At 38.7% G+C, this 19,367-nt stretch overlaps 1 protein-coding gene across 14 annotated transcripts in view; it reads left to right on the top strand.

The window, feature by feature from the left end:
* Positions 1–19,367, top strand: part of dock3 (dedicator of cytokinesis 3) — a 210,653-nt gene that overhangs the window by 162,088 nt on the left and 29,198 nt on the right. For 6 of the 14 annotated variants that reach the window (XM_017713326.2, XM_017713324.2, XM_037532169.1 and 3 more), the window contains 16 exons: positions 117–242; positions 1,843–1,860; positions 4,463–4,587; positions 6,449–6,611; positions 6,822–6,928; positions 7,732–7,903; positions 8,027–8,124; positions 8,211–8,294; positions 10,898–10,998; positions 11,196–11,277; positions 11,806–11,976; positions 14,125–14,217; positions 14,988–15,180; positions 16,123–16,250; positions 16,689–16,835; positions 17,508–17,606. In XM_017713326.2, the coding sequence (XP_017568815.1) occupies positions 117–242; positions 1,843–1,860; positions 4,463–4,587; positions 6,449–6,611; positions 6,822–6,928; positions 7,732–7,903; positions 8,027–8,124; positions 8,211–8,294; positions 10,898–10,998; positions 11,196–11,277; positions 11,806–11,976; positions 14,125–14,217; positions 14,988–15,180; positions 16,123–16,250; positions 16,689–16,835; positions 17,508–17,606 (1,907 nt within the window). The remainder of the gene's footprint in view (positions 1–116; positions 243–1,842; positions 1,861–4,462; positions 4,588–6,448; positions 6,612–6,821; positions 6,929–7,731; positions 7,904–8,026; positions 8,125–8,210; positions 8,295–10,897; positions 10,999–11,195; positions 11,278–11,805; positions 11,977–14,124; positions 14,218–14,987; positions 15,181–16,122; positions 16,251–16,688; positions 16,836–17,507; positions 17,607–19,367) is intronic. The other 8 variants (XM_017713331.2, XM_017713329.2, XM_017713328.2 and 5 more) reach the window with 4 other exon arrangements.

The raw sequence follows: 19,367 nt of genomic DNA, 5'->3' as shown, positions 1-19,367 counted from the left end.
ATGTGAATGTAGCCTTTGATCTTTGAATTCTGCATTGCACAGGAGCATGGCAGCATAATTGACTTCGTCCCTTTACATTTCAGTCCATCTGTCCATCTCTCTTTCCAATTGGGCAGGTCTGATCATCTCCCTGCAGCTGCTCAGAGGAGAGATGGAACAGGTCCGCCGGGAGAACCCCATGATCTTCAATCGCTGTGTCGCCATCACACGCAAACTGGGCTTCCCTGATGTCATCATGCCAGGTGAGCACTTTGACTGGTGTATTATGTTTAGTCTTATGTTTAGTCTTCGTTGAAGGCAGGATGAGCAGAGCAAGCATTGCAGCAAAGGGAGTTAAATTCTTATTAATTGTACAGTTTTACAAGCCCAAACATGTTTTATACCAAACTGAAGATGTATGTGTTTTTGTCATGTTCTCAGAGATTTTCCAAGTGAAACTTTTAGCACCACAATGGAGTTCAATAATGTTGTTACATTTAATTTTATTGCACACCTGTGGTATTATTATCATTACAAAATGGCAAAATTTTAGTAGTCAGAGAATGCTAAGTGCAGTATTAAAGCAGTATGCTTTGGACTTGTTTTTGTCATTATAATCATTAAAATGAAATCGGTCTTTTAACACTTACCTGATTATGTAGTAACAATCAGAAATAGGCTAATTAAACAAATTACAGACAGCTATGAATATTGTTATTGCAAAGGGATATAACCCTATAATTTTTCTTGTATCTGTTCTCTTCCCTACACCTGAAATCTCCTGTTGGGCTAGACAGACCACAGAAAGCCACATTAAAAAAGTGCCATCCCTGTGACTCAGCAGCAAGCCTATGCTATTAATAACGCTAACATTATTTATACCAGTGTGTCTACTTCAAGAATTCTGACTCATTCCTTTCAGAGTCTCAGCACACATAACAATTCCCACAACAATCCCCATTTTGACGGCACTCAACTATGTGCTGTTTGAAGCAAAGCTAGTCCTCTCGTCGCTTTTCTCAAATGCAGCAGCCCACCCAAGACAGGCTGCTTCTCCATCTGCTCTGAGGCGGCTGCAGATCTAAGTGATATGTGTTTGTCCCAATCAGCATTCCATTCAGCACCTTCTATTGTGTGTGCCCATCTTCTCAAGATTGTCTTAGAATTTGAGCTCAGCCTCATAACAGCTAAAAAGATGGGTTTATCTTCCACATATCGAGCTAGCCAAGCTGGTTCAATTATAATCACAGGCAAGGCCAGGTTCTTTAAATTCAGCATTTTGAAAAAGCCAATAAGTCGATAAGGCCCAGAGAGCTCCTGGCTCCATGCAGTTGTTATGTATGCATTTCTAAGAGGAAGCTTAGAATCTATTGAACCGGAATGCCTGGAAGAACCCCTATATAATGTTATTCCAAATTGCAGCATTGACTTTGCTGCTTTGTAAGATTGAATGTGGCAGATAGCTAACATGTAATCCCAAATTGGGATTACGTTTTCGGGCTGGGAACAACTTGTGTCAAACAATATTAGAATGCACTGTAAGTCAGCAATTAGAAGGAAGCTTTTACAGACTGTTAAGAAATGTTAATTTGACACAGCAGACTTTCAAAACCTGTTTGTGTTCATGCCATCTGCATGAAATAGCTTAATACAGTTCAGTGACAAACAGCAAAGGGGAACTGCAGCATAGAATTGCAGAATCCTGAATAATTTACCAGGGTAATGCTTGTGAACATGTGAGAGTCAAAAAGCAGCAGTGTATAGTGATTTACTGATCTTTATGGTTTCCTCCCTCTCTAAAATCATGTTCATGTGTCTCTCTCCTTTTACATCCCTGTTTCCTCTCTCATGGTGCCCTTTAAGAAACAACGATAGATGACTGTAAGTGTAACACAGAAGTGCCCGTGCCTGAATCTCTGCTGCTTGCTGTGGCTCTTAATGTCTTATTAACAGCAGTGCAATTTCCATAGCTAATTTTAACCAAATGTGTTCTTAACACTGCTAACCCTGATTTATATGTGTAGTTGTTTTATGAAGAATTGATCTTGGTCTAAAAGAAGAATTTTTTTATCCTAATGTCTATCAGTTGCATCTGTACAGTGGATTATTACAGACAATTATATTGACTTGTACTTACAGAAAGAACAAAGCCTATTGATTCAAAGACCAAAATTATTGCTTAAGAAAGTCTTGGCTTCCGTTATTAGAGAATTAACTAAAAATTTTTGTCTGTGATAATTATGTATACCACATTTGCAGCAGATACAATGTATAAAAATGCTGTGGTTTTTAAAGCAGCCTAGGTCTTGTCACCTCCATATTTCTGGTCTAAACCTCTTTGCATTGGCAGTGCATTTAGTTCTTTATCACAGTGGGAACTTTTATGAGCTGTCCTCTGTCCGTTTGTGGTTGGATGCATGGGAATTGTTTGGCAGGGTTGAGCATGTTGCTGAGCTGCCTGAATAGAGAGCTTTATATGGATTTGATAGACCTGGATAACACCAAACCAGTGGAGAGGAGAGTCTAATGCAGTGTGCGGTAGCCCATTACAGAGGCACTCTAGGCTGGGCTCAATCCAACGAAACGCATCACGCGCAGGGAGCTGGTCTGCTGCTGCCAGATAACATTTTTATCGGGGCCTGTAACTGTGGGGTACTGTCAGTAGAGCAGACAAATGGACGGAGGTTTATTCAGACTGTCACAGTTTGCTGTCCATCCTGGACAGTGTTTCTAAAAAGAGCCCTGGCGACGTTTGCTCCATTTTCCACCACAGTCTGATTCAGATTACATCCCTATGCGCCTTACTGTGTCCCCCTCTGTGTATTTGCAAGTGGCTTTGAAGTGCTGCTTTCTTTCAAGTTCATCAGAATTATCATTTGAAATGTGAACCACACGTTTGACAAGGGATTGAGCCCTATAGACAAAACATTAGGAAGTAGTAGAAACATACTATCATTAAGCAGCATTTTACCGCAGTTTCAAACAGCTAGCGTGTTGACTGTTTTACTCAGGCATTATTCATGTGACTATATGTTTAGCTGCAGACACAACAACAGGTGGTACATTGTAATTTGAAAAACAGGTTTTGAAGTTTCTTGCCTACTGAAATTCTGCATGTTTTTTAAATACATAGGTAAGTATTTCAATATGTGCGAAAACTAGACTTCACCTAAAAAAGATATGCAAAAGCAGAATGTACTGGTCATATAATATCCACACTTTAATTGGTAGCTTGAGTTTAATGAGAGACAACTAAAAAAAAGTTTAACTGGTCTTTTTATAGTAGCCTATTCTGTCCTGAACTACGTTTAAGCTTGAGTAAGGAATATATTTAGATAATGATAGAATATTGTCATTTTCATAATCAGGTTTCGCTTTAAGGCACACTGTCTTTACTTCATAATTATTGGCAGACATGCTGTGCGGTTCTGGCTTCAATGAAATGCTGCTGCCTTTTTTTTGTTTGTTTTTTTTGCCACAGTCAAAACCTGATATTGTTCCTGAGTTTAGTGGTAACAGTGACCACTGCACCAACCTTGAAATCCATGGTAATTACTCAGGGTGCTGTGACAGCTAATGAAGCTCAGTAGTGTAGAGGCTGTGGGTGGATAGGTGAAGCATTTGAAAGAGATCAATAATGGACAACGTCACTAGAGGGATCAGGGTCTGATTAGCATGGTGTTTACACACAGAGGATCGCAGGAGGAGGACCGTTGTGCTCTGTGGGAATGTTGGGTCTAGCTTTTGAAAGTGCTGTAGTGACATCAGAGATATAACATTATTGTTAGTCATGCCATTTTGTGAGATGATAATGAGACGTTTGGTAAAATTGTGGGAGTAAGGTCTGTGAATGAAGAACAAAATGTGTGGTTACTAAGAGCACAACTTTGGTATACTAGATGTAATACACTATATAATCGTTTAAAGCCCAATCACAGGACTGCGGGAAACTTTTCTTTGTGGCATATTCACAAAAATGTCATGTCTTTTATATTTAACCAAGTAGGCTGTATAGAAGGCTATTTTCAATGAAATACAGGGTTTAAATGAATTGCACATCATTGCATTTTGTTTTTATTTATGTTTCACAGCGTCCCAACTTTTTTGGAAATGTGGTTGTAAAAGAAACATTATTGGTTTTCATTGCAAAATTGTATGAAACGAATGTGCAGATTTGTTGATCTAAACTGGCCTTACTAGAATTGATACAATCAATCTCTGTCTCTCTGAATTGCAGCATAAGCCTAAGTAAGCTTATGCTGTGAGCGTTTACTCTGCCTTTTGAGATGGACTGTTTGCCATTTCAGGCTTTGAATTGTCAGTGAAATTAAGTAATTTATAAAGTGTGGTAGAACAAAGAATGCAATGTTGTGAATATGTCCTTCACTTACGGAATTGCCTCTGATTTTCTAGCATTTTTTTTTAAAGTAAGTCTCCTGTCTCTCTGTGTACCCACTGACATGTATTTTTGTTGATGTTTTAGGTGACATCCGTAATGACTTGTACCTCACCTTGGAGAGAGGGGACTTTGAGAGAGGAGGGAAGAGTGTTCAGAAGAATATTGAGGTCACCGTGTATGTGCTCTACGCTGACGGAGAAATTCTCAAAGTATGTCTTTGAGGAATTACATACTTGTCACCTCTATTAAATAAGATCAACTTGATTGTGCACAGTAGTGGAAAATTGTTTTTAGTTGTTCCATGCCATTTCTGTGCCACACGCATGGAGGAACGCGGAATGCGCTTCTCTCCCTCATGCATATGCATTTGAGAGAGGGCCATGCAAAATGCAAGAGGATGGCACAAAAAAAAAAAGGTGGAGATGTTTGAAGTGCGGCTGATTACATATTTTGTTTGATTCAGTAAAATTTCAGCAACTTAAGGCAGCCAATTTTGTGTGGATTTTTTTCCGGCATTTAAAACCAGGTGTAAATTTGCATTAGTCTCAAAAGACGTTGCTAAGAACATACACAGCCTAGATAGCAACATGCGACTCTCTGGGGTTCTGAAATAATATTTATCAACACAATTATTTAATCTCAGGATCAGTTGATCATTTCACTAAAACAATATGTGAAGATGTTGCCTTGCAGGTTGAAAATATCATGTTTGCTTTGATTGTAAAGGAGGAGGAAGCAGCTCATGACACGCTGAGCATCAGGCACAACACATTTGGTTTTGGCAAATAAGTTTTAAAATGTCTCAGTAAGATAATAATGTTTAGTAATGTTTATTAAAGCAGCCTAGAGTTCTCTGTGAAAATGTAAACACTGTTTCCCATCATACCTTTTCTGAAAGTGACCTTTACTGAAAGTGACAAGTGAGAGTTCAAGTATAAATTATCCCAACTACAACCTGATGCAGACACAAGTAATTACTAAAGTGCATAACATTTAAAATTTACAGCATTTAGCAGACGCTCTTATCCAGAGAAGTGCTTTGTCTGTCTAGAGAAATTATATTTGCTAGTTACTAAAAGGTTAGAGAGAAAGCTGGTCCTGAGCTCAGATACTGCTAAGAAACAAAAAGTCATAGTTGATACCCAGAGAAAAGGAACACAGTTGAACACAGAACAGTGCAATACAGTAAAATACAATACATAACTGCAGTACAATACATGACATTCAGTACTTAATTCAGTGCTCATTTAAAAATATGTTCAACAAAACTAATATAATTGGTTGAAGTACATCCTCTCAAATGAGAAGACATGGTGCAAAATATGCCATATGGTATAATGTGGCTGCAGGGTGCACTCGCTTTGTACATTGTTTTAATGGAAAAGATCTTTTCATGATTGAACTTCCAATTTCTCATTATTCTTTTTTGTTGACGGCTCCATTACATCACGGCACCTTTTAACCCATGCGCATCATGAGTGCACACTTAGTGGGCGGGGCTGTACATGGTCTGCACAATAAGCTGCTGCCTTAAGTAAATCAAATGTTAAATTCACATGTATTGTAGACATGTATTGAAGTAGCATCAAGGCAAATTCTGCACTGCGGTGATGAGATGAGAGGGATCTTTAGCTATACTCTGTGCCTTGGTTAGCTTTTTGCTCTTGAAAGTCTTTGTGCTGTTTATATGACCTTTAAGTCACTTTCCTTGAAATATTAGAAAACTAGTGTTTTTTACCCTAAAGCTGCCAAAACACACTGCCATGTAAAAAGCTACAACAGTTCCTACCGAACACCTGTATACTACCACAGGAATGTATTATCTCTAAGCTATTAAATTTCTTACTTAAAAAATATTAAAAATATAAAAAATATTTCTACAATTGTTTCCAAATGCCTAAAATATTCCATCCTCTCCACTTGTTGATTATTTAAAGCTTCTCTCTGTTTTCTTGGAATAATAGATGTTTTATACATATATATATATTTACTTGTCGGATACTGATTTGACAGTGCCAGGGGACTATCCTTGAAGAAATCCTTTAACATTTTGACTTTTGTCTGCCTTAGGACTGCATTAGCCTGGGGTCAGGGGAGCCTAATATCTGCGAGCATCGTTTTTTTGTCCTCTACCACAATAACAGCCCTCGCTGGAGTGAAGTGATTAAGCTGCCCATTCCTATCGACAGATTCCGAGGCTCTCACCTGCGCTTTGAATTCAGACACTGTTCTAGTAAGGACTTTCCTGTTTCACAAAATCCTACACTTTCAGCTTCACTTTTTATAAGATTTAAGATATTCAGGACAGCTTTATTTCTGTTAACTGTTAACTTTATAAAAGCATTGGGCTTTCTGTTGGCATGGAATGTAAAGCATGACCTAGAGAAGTTCTATATTGAAAAATACTATGAAAAATGCATATTTGTCATTCTTGTTTCTACAGCAAAAGACAAAGGAGAAAAAAAGCTTTTTGGCTTTGCCTTTACCCCGCTCATGAGGGAAGATGGCACAACACTATCTGATGAGAGTCACGAACTCTATGTGTACAAGGTCAGGACAACCTCTGCTTTCAATTACATTAGTTGAATTTCCTCGTTCTCTCAAAATTTGAGGAAGCAGTCTTCAATATCAGCATCTGGTGTTTTCTTAGATTGTGATTTAAGCTCTAATATAGCCTGTATTTAATGAATTGGTCTTGAGTAACAGTGCATTTCAGTTTTTAGTTACTTTTTTAACCAAAATTCAATTTTTGTATTTATTCTTGTATACTAATGACATTACATGACTTTAGGAGAAGGGTTATATACAGTCGATACAAGGCAAATCACATTACACATAGAACACAGGGCATTAAAAGTAGAAGGAACACAAAATCAATAAACTTGAAGCACATGAAATCAATTCAGTATTAAGACTGAATTAATGTGTTTACAGTAATGAGCAGTTTGAGGGTCCTGTGATTGGATGGATGGGTCTACTTATATGTACATTAAACCTTACATAATAAACCTGTATTATGATGATGTGCTGTTGTACTTCAACTGCAGAACTGAGCTTTCTAACAAGGAGCAAAGGACAAATCCTCTTTAGTTGAATCAATACAGATGATTGCCACAATATCTTGGTCTTTGCTTGGTGTAACTGCTAATGTTGATTCAGCTTGTTAGTGGTTAAGGATTCATACCACTTTAAATCAACATTTTAGCTGACTATACTTACATACTCCATATTATGTTTCTTGACTTTTTGGTCTAGGAGCTTTGTTTGTTTTCATATCCTAATGCATATGTTTTATAGCCAAGTGAAATGATACTTTGAAAGGTGTGCTAAATATGGTCATCTGTGTTTTCCAGTGTGATGAAAACACCACCTTCAGTAACCATGCATTGTACTTGGGACTGCCTTGCTGTAAAGACGACTACAATGGCTGCCCCAACATTCCTTCTAGCCTCATCTTTCAGCGTAGTACCAAGGAAACTCTGTGGATCTCCACTCAGCTTTCCTCTACCAAGCTTACTCAGAATGGTAGTTTATAAATGCTTTATAACTCTTAATACTGTGCACATTGTTCTTTCGTAAATAATGCGTGCCTCCAGCATAACTCATTATCTTTTATAGCATTTTAATGCATTCCTGTTCTATTCTCAGTGGATTTGCTTGCGCTGCTAAAATGGAAGGCTCATCCTGATCGTGTTATGGACATTCTGGGTCGATTACGCCATGTTAGTGGAGAGGAAATAGTTAAAGTAAGTGCTATTAATGCTGAATGTTAATCTTTAATGATGGTATTGCAGTAATATGAAATATTAACATTGCCATGTTCTTTTTTCAGTTTCTTCAGGACATTCTAGACACACTTTTCTCCATCCTAGACGACAACACAGACAAGTATGGCCCACTGGTGTTTCAGTCGCTGGTAAGAGGCTGTTTAAATTTGACCAGTGTCTCCACTTGATGTACCTTTCCAAACTGGTATAATATCATTAAGTACTTAATGAGCTTCAGATTTGCTAACTTAGAACATATATTTGTATTATTGTGAGCTGTTGTATCTGTTGTTTCAAATTTATTGATTGAACATTGAATATAAAAAAATAATGGCAGCAAGTCTTGTTATCCATTAGTTGGCTTCATGATGTTAAATCACCTAACTGAAAGAGGGAAAGTACAGATAGCAGAGACTACAGTGCAGGGTTGTGCACAACCAATCAAGTCAAAAATTTTGGGTACACTCTAAAACCATATCTAAAACCACTGCATGATGTGTTGAACTGAGCTTACTGGGCACAACAGCATGACAGTCATGCTTTAGCATCTTAAAGAAAACACGCTCACTGCAGAAAATGCTCAGCATGGTGAGTAATTGCCAAACCGTAGTAAAACTATAGTTAAATGTTAATGATAGTGTGTTGTTGGCTGCTGTTTTGGATTAGCAAATAGAATAAACAATATTGGCTTAAGGGGTGAGTCTAATTTTAATTTAAACTGCAAGCTCCAGCAATGTGTGCCTAAGCTGTGTACACTAATGTGCGTTAATACACACAGACTTGCTAAGCCACATGAGCACAGATATTTTTTGAAACAGACTTTTTGAAAAAGTCTATTTCATTTGCACAGAAATCATGAAAAATAAAACAAATAAATAAATAAAAAAGTAGTTTAGTGCTAATACAGCTTTTGGAAAGTACCCTCCATGGTAGAGATTTTTAAAACTTATTTTCATGTGCCTGGATAAAATTTAGAACACATTTTGACTTTGCTACTATTAAGCACATATTTATTGATGTTTCCCATGTGGTGAACATGCTTTAAGACACATCATGTTTGAAGTTGGTGATGACAAACTATGAGCTTAGTAGTACACAAATAAAAAAAAAAGTGTCTTTGTTTTATCATTACAGAAGAAATAATTTGCATAAGAATAAGCTCTTGTAAAACCAACCTTTCCCGTAATAGTGCGCAAACTGCCATGTAACATTTGTTCATATGTTGTTCTTTTATTGTTTTTGCACTAATCACGCTGATTAAAAGCCCTTCATAAATACTTCATAAGTCCTTTTTTACAAATGTAATTTAGAAGTAGGGTAGGTGTGAGAGAGCATCATACAAAAGGAGGAATAATCTTTGTTTAAAGAAACATGGATTGCATTTAAACATATTTAATAATCAGATAACTGCAGAAAATCTGATAATGTGAAAACTTCGGGTGTACGTAAGTAAGGCAGTAATCGGATTTCTTCTTTGCAACCAGCAAATAAACTCACAGAATAAGAGGTGACATAAACGTAAGGCTCAAACTTCATGGTGAATTTTTTTTTACATCGAGCCACTTTATCTGAAAACACTTTTTTTTGCCGTCTCATGGGTGCTGTGTTAAACGCTGCTTGTTATTTCCGGTGCCACAGTCCGTTTTCGCGCTTGCACAGACTGAGAAAAATGAAAGAAATCAGAGTAAGAGCATACATGCACTGAGAAATCCGATCCATCCATATCTGTTTAATGGATTTCTGAACCTTACTCTGATCTAAGAAATCGGAGTATGCTGTCAGATAACTTTAGAAATCTGATTATGGTAAGTTTATTACATGCATGTAAACATACCCATGTGTTGCAAAGTGTACTCTTTCCTCAGTGAATCAGTTGTGGAAGTCATCATTAGTTGCACCCCTCCCTTTGTATTACTCGTCTCTTTCCATAATACATTGTGTATGTGTGTGTGAGAGAGGGAGATGAAAAATAGTAAGTCTCAGCTGGCAGAAAGCCAGCCATTATTAGTTCACAGCTGCCCATACTTGCCATCCCTGGGGAGTCTTTAGCTTTTGAGACCTCAGCACAAAGAGGCAAGGAATTTTGGCTGTTACCTTCTTAAACATGTTTGTCATGTTTCTTAAGAAATTTGGGTTATTTGAATCTACCAGCTATATTTAACTGTTCAGAATATGGGACTATTTAGAGGTTGTTTTGGTTCATATGTAAAATATAGTCAGACTTTCTGTGTAAGGTAAAATTACAGACAAATGTTTTATCAACTTCATAATAAAAAGGGAGTTTAAAAAGCAGGTGTTGAGCTTCGAAGAATTGCAGTGTGAGCTGAATTATCAATTCAGTGCATTTTTATAAATATAATGCCATTTAAATAATGCCGGTCAGAGATGAGGTAAGAAGATATTACAAGTGCACTGTTGCTTCTCTACTTGATCTCTAGTCTATCCATTTACATGTACAGCATTTGGCAGAGGCTCTTATCCAGAGCAACTTACAAAAAATGCTTTGTCTATTTAGAGAAAGCATCTTTGCTAGTTGCAACAGGTTAGAGAGAAAGCCAGTCCTGAGCTCCATGTTGATACCTAGAAAAAAGAAACACAATGCCATGCAACACAATACATTTCAGTAAGTGCCGTACAATACATTACAATGAATACTTAACTCAGTGCTCACTTAAGTGCTGTTTAAAGAGATGTGTCTTCAGTCTGCATTTGATGACTAACCTCCAGAGCCCTGTTTTGTTTCGCTGACCAGGTATTTATCATCAACCTGCTCCGAGACAGCAAGTACTACCATTTCCGCCCAGTGATGGACACTTACATTCAGAAACACTTTGCTGGAGCACTCGCCTACAAGTAAGCCTGTTTGCACTTGATGAACAAAAATCTTATAAAAAATTTCTGGGGCAAGTTACTCTCTCAAGAACAAATCATCTTTGATTAACTTCAAATTCAGAGACTTTGTTTAATCTGCAAAACAGAGGAACTGGCCAGTGCCTCATCAGCATTCAACTGATTGCTGGCCTAAAGATGTGCATGCATTATGCTTGCAGAGAACTGATTCGTTGTCTGAAATGGTACATGGACCGTTCAGCAGAGGTTGTCCGACAAGACCACATTCAGGAAGCAATGAGGGTAAGATCTCTTTTAATCACCCAGCCCATCTCCAGAATTTAAAAGAATTATTCATTCAGCTGCCTTGTACTTTTTGGCTCAGAACTGGTCAAGGAATTTTCATAATGCACTTCTAAATGTGACCTGTTAGCTTGGGTAAAAGTTTGTTGTACATTCCCTACTCATCAGATATGACCCATTGTAATACAAATAAAAGGCAACAAATAGTACAACAAATATTCCCTGCCCATCCTGGCAGTCATGAGACAGAAACTGCGTAGCGGATGAGCTGCATGAAATTTTCATCAGCCCTGGTCAAGCTATGATTCAGTTTAGAGACGACCAATATGAATATTTCATAGGACTCACACTTTTAACAAAGTGTGCCAGCATAGTCACTCCTGTCCTTAGAGGGCCTCTACAACCTGCTAATATGCCTATTGGCTTTTTTGATTTAGTGCAAGAAAGATACTATAGCTGGGATGTTTTAATGTGCATTACACATTGATTTTGCCTATAAACCTATATACTTGCTGTACAACATTACAGGCACTGGAATACCTGTTCAAGTTCATTGTGCAGTCAAGGATCCTGTACTCTCGGGCCACCTGTGGCATGGAAGAGGACCAGTTTCGGACAAGTATCCAGGAGCTTTTCCAGTCCATCCGTTTTGTACTGAGCTTGGACAGCCGCAGCTCAGAGACTCTCATCTTCACTCAGGTTAGATATCTCAAAAGTGATCTGTGGTCACAATTTCCCTGTTCTGTGTTGCCGTGATGTGTTGGCATCTGGAACAAAAATAAGGATTAGGGATCTTGTGTCAAAAGGATCAGGAACCTCTTAAGTGTTATCTTCTCAATTCATAGAGTGGCAACAGAGCTATCTATGAAGGCCTTTTCATGCAGCAAGCAACAACCCCCCTGCTCCTCTGGTCTCTTGCGTATGACAGATCAGAACTCTACCTCCCTGCACAGCTTCTCATTCAGCAGACAGAAAATTGCTCATGTGTCTCATGTAGCATTGTGACTGCAATGCTGGCACACCTAGCACTCATCTAGCACAGACTGTGCTACTATTTAAACACAAAAATAAGAATACAAAAAAAAAGAAAATAGGAAATAAAAATAATTGCCTCTATATTTGGATTTGAATATTAAAATCCGAATGAGTCAATATTACATTTTTCTTTCGGGTGTGTGCTCATCCTAGGATTTCTCTGAGTCAGGCTAACTTGATGCTTCCAGCTGCTGCTCTGCCCACACCGCTTTGCCTGTCCATCCATCTCTCAATGAAATTGAGTAGAATTGAGTGATCACTGATGAAGTAAGCTTTAGAAAATTGCCCATGGTTTTACTGAATTATATATTTTTAAAGTCTACTAATATCAGGTATCAGGGCAAAGGAAGAAAAGAACTCAAGGATTCAAACTGCTGATTCGTTCTTAAACCTTTTAAACTGCCAGACCTATTTCCTTTAAGACATGTACAATTAAAAACAAGCAATTTAATCTGCTACATTTTTTTTGTTCAGAAATCAAAACAGAATTCAGAACCTCCGCTGGTCTCAGAAATATTGAATGTGTGAAATAACTGAAATGTGCAGGACTGACATAATGGTAGTATATGCTTTACAAACATCAGTGATGCTAGTATTAGATTTACAGCCCAGATAAGGAATTTTCTTCAATTTCATATACTGACCAGAAACTGACTGGTTATGCACCTTTTCAAAAAGGAAGGTAAAAACATTGAATCAGGCTCTGTAAATTTATCTTGATGCACAGTTTTGTCAGTCTACCTGGAACTCTAGCATGTTCAGTGATTTCTTAGAAATGAAAATAGTACAAATAAGGTTGTCTGATGTATTCAGGAAGTATGAGGTTTAGCAGCCAGGAGTTACTGCTCAGTGAAGCTGCTGTTGACCCAGGATCAAGGCTGTTTCCTGCAGGGCCAAGTTTGTTTAGGCTACTGACAGATTGATGTGTCTGCCTTGCTATACCCTTAAGAAGACATTTATCTAAGGAGTTTAGACAACCCTATTTCAGGGAAGTCCCTTTTAGTCTGCTTCACTTATAGTGAGGCTGATCTGAATAACAGAACTTGTTTGTTTGTTCCTATTTGCTGGTTGTAAATAATATCCTGAAGGGATACTATCCTGGTGAAATAATAACCAGAAGGGTGGCTGGATTGTAGAGATTGGGACTTCACACTTGTAAAATCTGCTATAAATTATTTTCATTATGTTGGCACCACCACGACCCTGACGGAGAAGCGGCTTGGATGGATGGATGGATGGATGGATGGATGTTGGCACCAAAGAGTTCGTGGATCAGTCTTAGAGGAAAGATAATGAAATAGTTAGGTTAAGATCTTTTGATTCAACCTAAGGCATGTTTGACTGCCTTATACAGTATATAACTATAGTTCATATGAAGAGTGTACCTGAAGTGTTACTTCATTAGCATAAGAACATGAAAAATATTAAAGGCTGATGACACCTTGATGAATGAATTTCATACAGTTTTTAGAGAATTTCATATCAGTTTTGTTTACTGTTAGCACATTGTTTCCTGTGCTTTCCATATTGTACTGCTTGTTTTCTCAACAATATAAATAGTCCACAAGAGACGAGTAACTTAGTCACAGACTTCAAGGTCTTTTTTTCTTTTGTTTCTACATGGTAGCTTTCATGATTATTTCCATGGAAATACATCCCTTTTTAATACACAGAATATCTTTTGTTTTTCCATGAACATACTGTGTGATATGCTTCTTAGCAATTTTTCTTGATTTGGCCCTTCTTTTGTACCTTTGACTATGACCTCCTGTTCCTACCCTGGCTCCTTTACCCCCTCGTTGAACACTCCAGGGCCCACAACCTAATCTTGGACAAGCCTCCACCAGCCAGGCCAGCTGTGTGCAGCCGTTGAGCTGTAATGCTCCACGGCCTTCCCCTCTGTCAGTAAGTACTTGTGCATCAATGTGTTGCCCCAGTAACGCAACGGACTCTGCCCTTAAACCAAGGTGCCACTGTCATTCAGCATCTCCTGAATCATCACACAACCCTGTCACCGAACTCAACGACAAGCCCAGCAAACAACCGATTGACCAATACCAGCAACCATCCCTGTCCCTCAGACCCTATCAGAAAATGATATGCGTGTTGATTTGTATTTCTGTTTTGATTTGCTGTGTGTAAGATGTCAGAATCCTCACAGTCATCTCACATCCTGGTTTTTCCACCCACTCACAAGCTGTGTGGCTTCCCACTTAAACACTCTGCTACCGGGAATGGATCGTTCCAGAGGTCTGTCGGGCTAGTTGGGAAGCAGATTCTTCAGAAGTAAGAAGGGCAGCAATAGTGATCTTTTGACATAGTCAAATGATATTAATTGCAATGGGTTTCAGCTGGCTAGGTGTTTGATAATTGATCTTGCAGCGTGGACACCATATTCACCAAACTGGTGTATTCCTGGGCTGAAAACAAAGTGTTCTAAAACATGCCCATTACTTTGCCAAATGCATTTGACATAAATAAAATTTTAAAATGTAAATGCTAAAATACTAAAATTTAAAATGCTGCCTGTTGCTCTGTGGTTGATGCTAGTTCCAGTCTTTGGTCCGTTAGTTCTTCTAAATCTGGAGCGATCCAGAATGGAGTATGGCACTCAAGCCTAAAAGGCAAAGCACAGTTGACAGCTTTCTTTCTCTTTCACTTTTTGTTCTCTCTAGGCAGCCCTGCTCAATTCCTTCCCAGCCATCTTTGATGAGCTCCTGCAGATGTTCACAGTGCAGGAGGTGGCTGAGTTTGTGAGAGGAACCTTGGGGAGCATGCCCAGTACTGTCCACATAGGCCAGTCAATGGATGTGGTGAAGCTGCAGTCCATTGCTCGGACTGTAGATAGCAGGTTGTTCTCTTTTCCAGGTATGACTTCAGTTGGCATTTTTTATCACAGTGTTGGAGGTCCTTTTGGTATTGTGTGTGTAAATACAGGAGCAGTAGAACTGCATGATTCGTCATCACAATATGAGCTTCCATGTTAAACACATTACAAAAGCCTGCAGTAACAGAACAGCTGAAATTACATCATGTGCACAGAGCACTACAGTAAAATCTTTCACATTGTAGGTGACAGTTTAACTAAAAGAAACAGAGAGCTACATATGCATGACCTAACATCTGTGTCATTGTTAACTCTTAAACTGAGGCACACATTTTGTTTCCATTTACTTAGTCTTCTTGGTTTCATAACTCAGCCACAGATTAATACACAGAACTGAATCCTCTTTCGTACTAACCACTTAGCCTTTCTATGTATAATTATTAATAAAATATACTTTCATTTGGAGCCAACAGTATGTTTTTAGGCCACACTATGTGCCTGCGAAATCCAATGTCTTTCACAAAAGAGAGTGGTTGGTCATCCAAGGCAAAGACTTTCATTATGTTTAGTTTCCCTTCCAACATTCCCTTTCATCATTTAAAAACTTTGAGTAGAGATGGCAGCGTCGTGCTAGCAGGGACTTTAATTTTTGCTTCAGTTGTTTTGCTTTAGTCTGTATGTTGATCAGGATGTTGAACATGTTTAGCTACTAAATAACTAAGCAATACTTAGGTTTCTCAAATTGCATGCAACCATACTAGGAAACCAAGGGGATGCAAACTTTGTCATTGTATATAATGTCACCTCATCTTTGCAATATTCAGTAACTTCATATCTCTTTGGCCACTTGTGCAGCCCTAATACAGTTCAGTCTTACAAAATCTAACTATGAAATATAGTATATCTATTAAAATGTTTTGAAATTATCATCAAATATTTCTTTTTGATTTATTTTGGGGTCTATATTGTTGTTTTGGGTTCAGAGTCGAGGAGGATTCTTCTGCCTGTGGTTCTACACCATATCCATCTTCACCTGCGGCAACAGAAAGAGCTGCTCATCTGCTCAGGCATCCTGAGCAGTATCTTCTCCATCATCAAAACCAGCTCACTGGTAAAACACACAGGTCACACATATGTACGCAATTTATGGGAACTTTGGCCACATTCTCTCTCAAATCAGCAAGCTTGTGACTGTTGATGTGATCAAGGACATTTCTTGCCTTGTTTCCCTTTAATATACAGGCTTTTTAATATTTATACATTTTTGCTGTTATGGAAAAAGCTGCTGCTGTTTTTGCAGACAGTTTTCCCCAAACAGTTTTTTTCTCTATTTTAGCTGAATCGTCAGAAAATTCCAAGGTCTTTACCGTTCTTTTTAAGCTCCCAGTACCCAAAAATGTCTGTGCCATCAGTTTATTAAAAACTGTTGGGTAGCATTTTTGTGACAACAACAATATTCCAGTTACTGACAAAATGAAGTTTGGCATATTTGTTATTTCCTGACTACAGTATGTGCATTTGTGTGTTTCTTGCTGGGTCTTCTCTCTAGGAGACCTCAGTACAGGAGGAGGTGGAAATGGTGGTGGAGAGTTTACTGGACGTTCTGCTGCAAACACTGCTGACCATCATGAGCAAGTCCCAGTCTCAGGAGGCGGTAAGAGGCCAGCGCTGCCCACAGTGCACGGCCGAGATCACTGTTAGTAACTAACAAATCTGGTTCTTCTACTTCTCCCCTCCTTCCTCCGTCCACTCATACCCAACACTATCACCTGTCACTGCTAATTATCCAAAAGTCTTTACACTGTCTCTTTCTCAGTTTGCCACTTGATTCATTTTGGTTTTTTTCTCTCACTTTTTGTGCATACACTGTCTTTCTGCCCTGCTCTCAGTCATCCTTCAGTTTTTCTCGACATCTCCAATAGTTATTTCTCTGTTTGCATTACATTGTGTCTGTTTCTCATAATACGCAGTCACTGACACTGACAGTGTCATTATTATGTGTTTCTGACACACTCTCACTCACTGTCTCAACATGCTTGTTCTTCTGATGTTTACATTTAGAAGTGGTTATGTTTTGTTCTAACAAACAATAAAATCAGTGAAAAAGCAAGAATAATTAATAATAAGTATTGTTTTTTGTCTCTGAGGGTTTTGTTTCAATAGTCTTTTAATTGCATGAGTTTCGCATTTGACTGAAAGTATTATTTCATGATTAGTTCCCTATGTGTTAATATTCTTACCATCCCTCCCATGACCTTATAATGTCTACCCTTCCCTTTACCTTTTCTGTGTTTACTAGTTGGTCATTTGAAGCCTATTGGAGCAGACTGATGTGCTCACAACAATTTGTGTGCTTTCTGATTTGCAGGGGGAGTATGTGTCCTGCCTCCTGTCCCTCCTGCGACAAATGACAGATATACACTTTCAGCATCTGCTGGACAACTTTCAGAGCAAAGAGGAGTTAAAGGTGGGGCTAATTGCCAAGCTTCATATGACAAATCGTCTGCAAGTTCAAAATCCATTTGTTTTAACTTACTACTGAAGGTGATTGGCTTAAAGCTTAAAAATGTTGACTTTTCTGAAAGAGACAAATACATAACTTGTCATTGCATCTACCATCTGCAGCATTTAGAAACACCAGCACAGGCTATCCACACTCCCGTCCCCCCTCCAGCGACCAATAAAAGACCTGGTCATTAGCATGAAATCAGCAGAAAATGACCTTTTGTTTAGTAAATTAAACACACCCTATGTTTGCTGATATTAAGGCCCAATCCCATTTCTTCTTTTTACCCATACCCCTTGTTTTCGAGTGTAACCCTCCCCCTTGAACCTGAGTTTTCCTGCTTTGTCTCTGTACTATAGCAATAATGGTATATCGCACTGACATTTGCCTTTTATCTGTAGGAGACTGAAAAGCACGGGCGCTCTCGATTCATTCACAACTCATTCATTCAGTCAAATGGGTCACAGAATAAAGAGCACAAACAAACAAAAAACTACATCACTTCAACAGCTACTAGCGTTGCTCTGTAGGCCACCCTGCCAGCCTGCAGTGACAGCAGGGGAGGATAAACTTCAGCTCCTCACTGCTTAAGTACATTTAGGACATCATATACCTTCAAAGAGGGGATGACAATTATTTATTATCGCCCATAAGAATTCTTTGGTGATAAGAAGCTGAACTTAGCTTTCTGAACACCAGCTTCATGATCGATTTCCCATTCCACCTTAAATGGTACAGCAACCTCATCTACTAGAACGTAACTGCTGCACCATTTAAGGTAGAACAGGAAATTTTGCCTGGTAGCGACGGAGACTATATTACTATTATATGCATATTACTAGTGATTTTTATGAATGTTTTAAGGAAATGACCATAAAATGCTATTACAATGGTTCTCTTACAATACAATGGCTTTCTAACAGAGAAAATACTTAGATTTATGTGTCTCTTTGGTCGGTGGGCAGCCATCTTGCCCATGATTCGCATATCATTCTGGGAATGTTCTCATAACACTTCATTTGTAGCGCCTCTGAAAAATCTCTGTTTGAAGGGCCGTGTAGCCCTAAAACTAACACGCAACCCTACCTCTAGGTGTGAACGCGCAAAATGGAGGGGTAGGGCTAAGATTTAGGGGCAAGGGGTGAAATGGATTGGACCAAAGTGTTTTTTTTTACCTTCTCACAGTTTTTTACAGTGCACAGAAAAAAAAAAAAAACAAGTCCAGTTGTGAAATTTCCTCACTACTAAATATTCCACAGTCAACTGTCATTGATATTATAAGAAAGTGGAAGCAATTGGAAACGACAGCAACTCAGCCACGTCTATGCAAAATGACAGCGCGGGGTCAGCGGATGCTGAGTTGCATAGTGTGCAGAGGTTGCCAGCTTTCTGCAGAGTCAATCACTACAGACCTCCACACTTCATGTGGCCTTCAGATTAGCTCATGAACAGCGTAAAGAGCTTCATGGAATGAGTTTCCATTTTCGAGCAGCTGCATCCAAGCCGTACATCACAAAATGCAATGCAAAGTGTCAAATGCAGTGATGTAAAGTGCAGCCACTACACTCTAAAGCAATGGGGATGTGTTCTCTGAAAATGATGAATTACGCTTCTCTGTCTGGCAGTCCCATGGAGGAGTCTGGGTTTGACGGTTGCCAGAAGAACGGTACTTGTCTGACTGCATTGTGCCAAGTTTGGTGGAGGGGGGATTATGGTGTTTCT

This window comes from Pygocentrus nattereri, chromosome 21 (assembly GCF_015220715.1).
Source record: "Pygocentrus nattereri isolate fPygNat1 chromosome 21, fPygNat1.pri, whole genome shotgun sequence".
NCBI lineage: Eukaryota > Metazoa > Chordata > Actinopteri > Characiformes > Serrasalmidae > Pygocentrus > Pygocentrus nattereri.
This window is presented reverse-complemented; position numbering and strand designations above follow the sequence as displayed.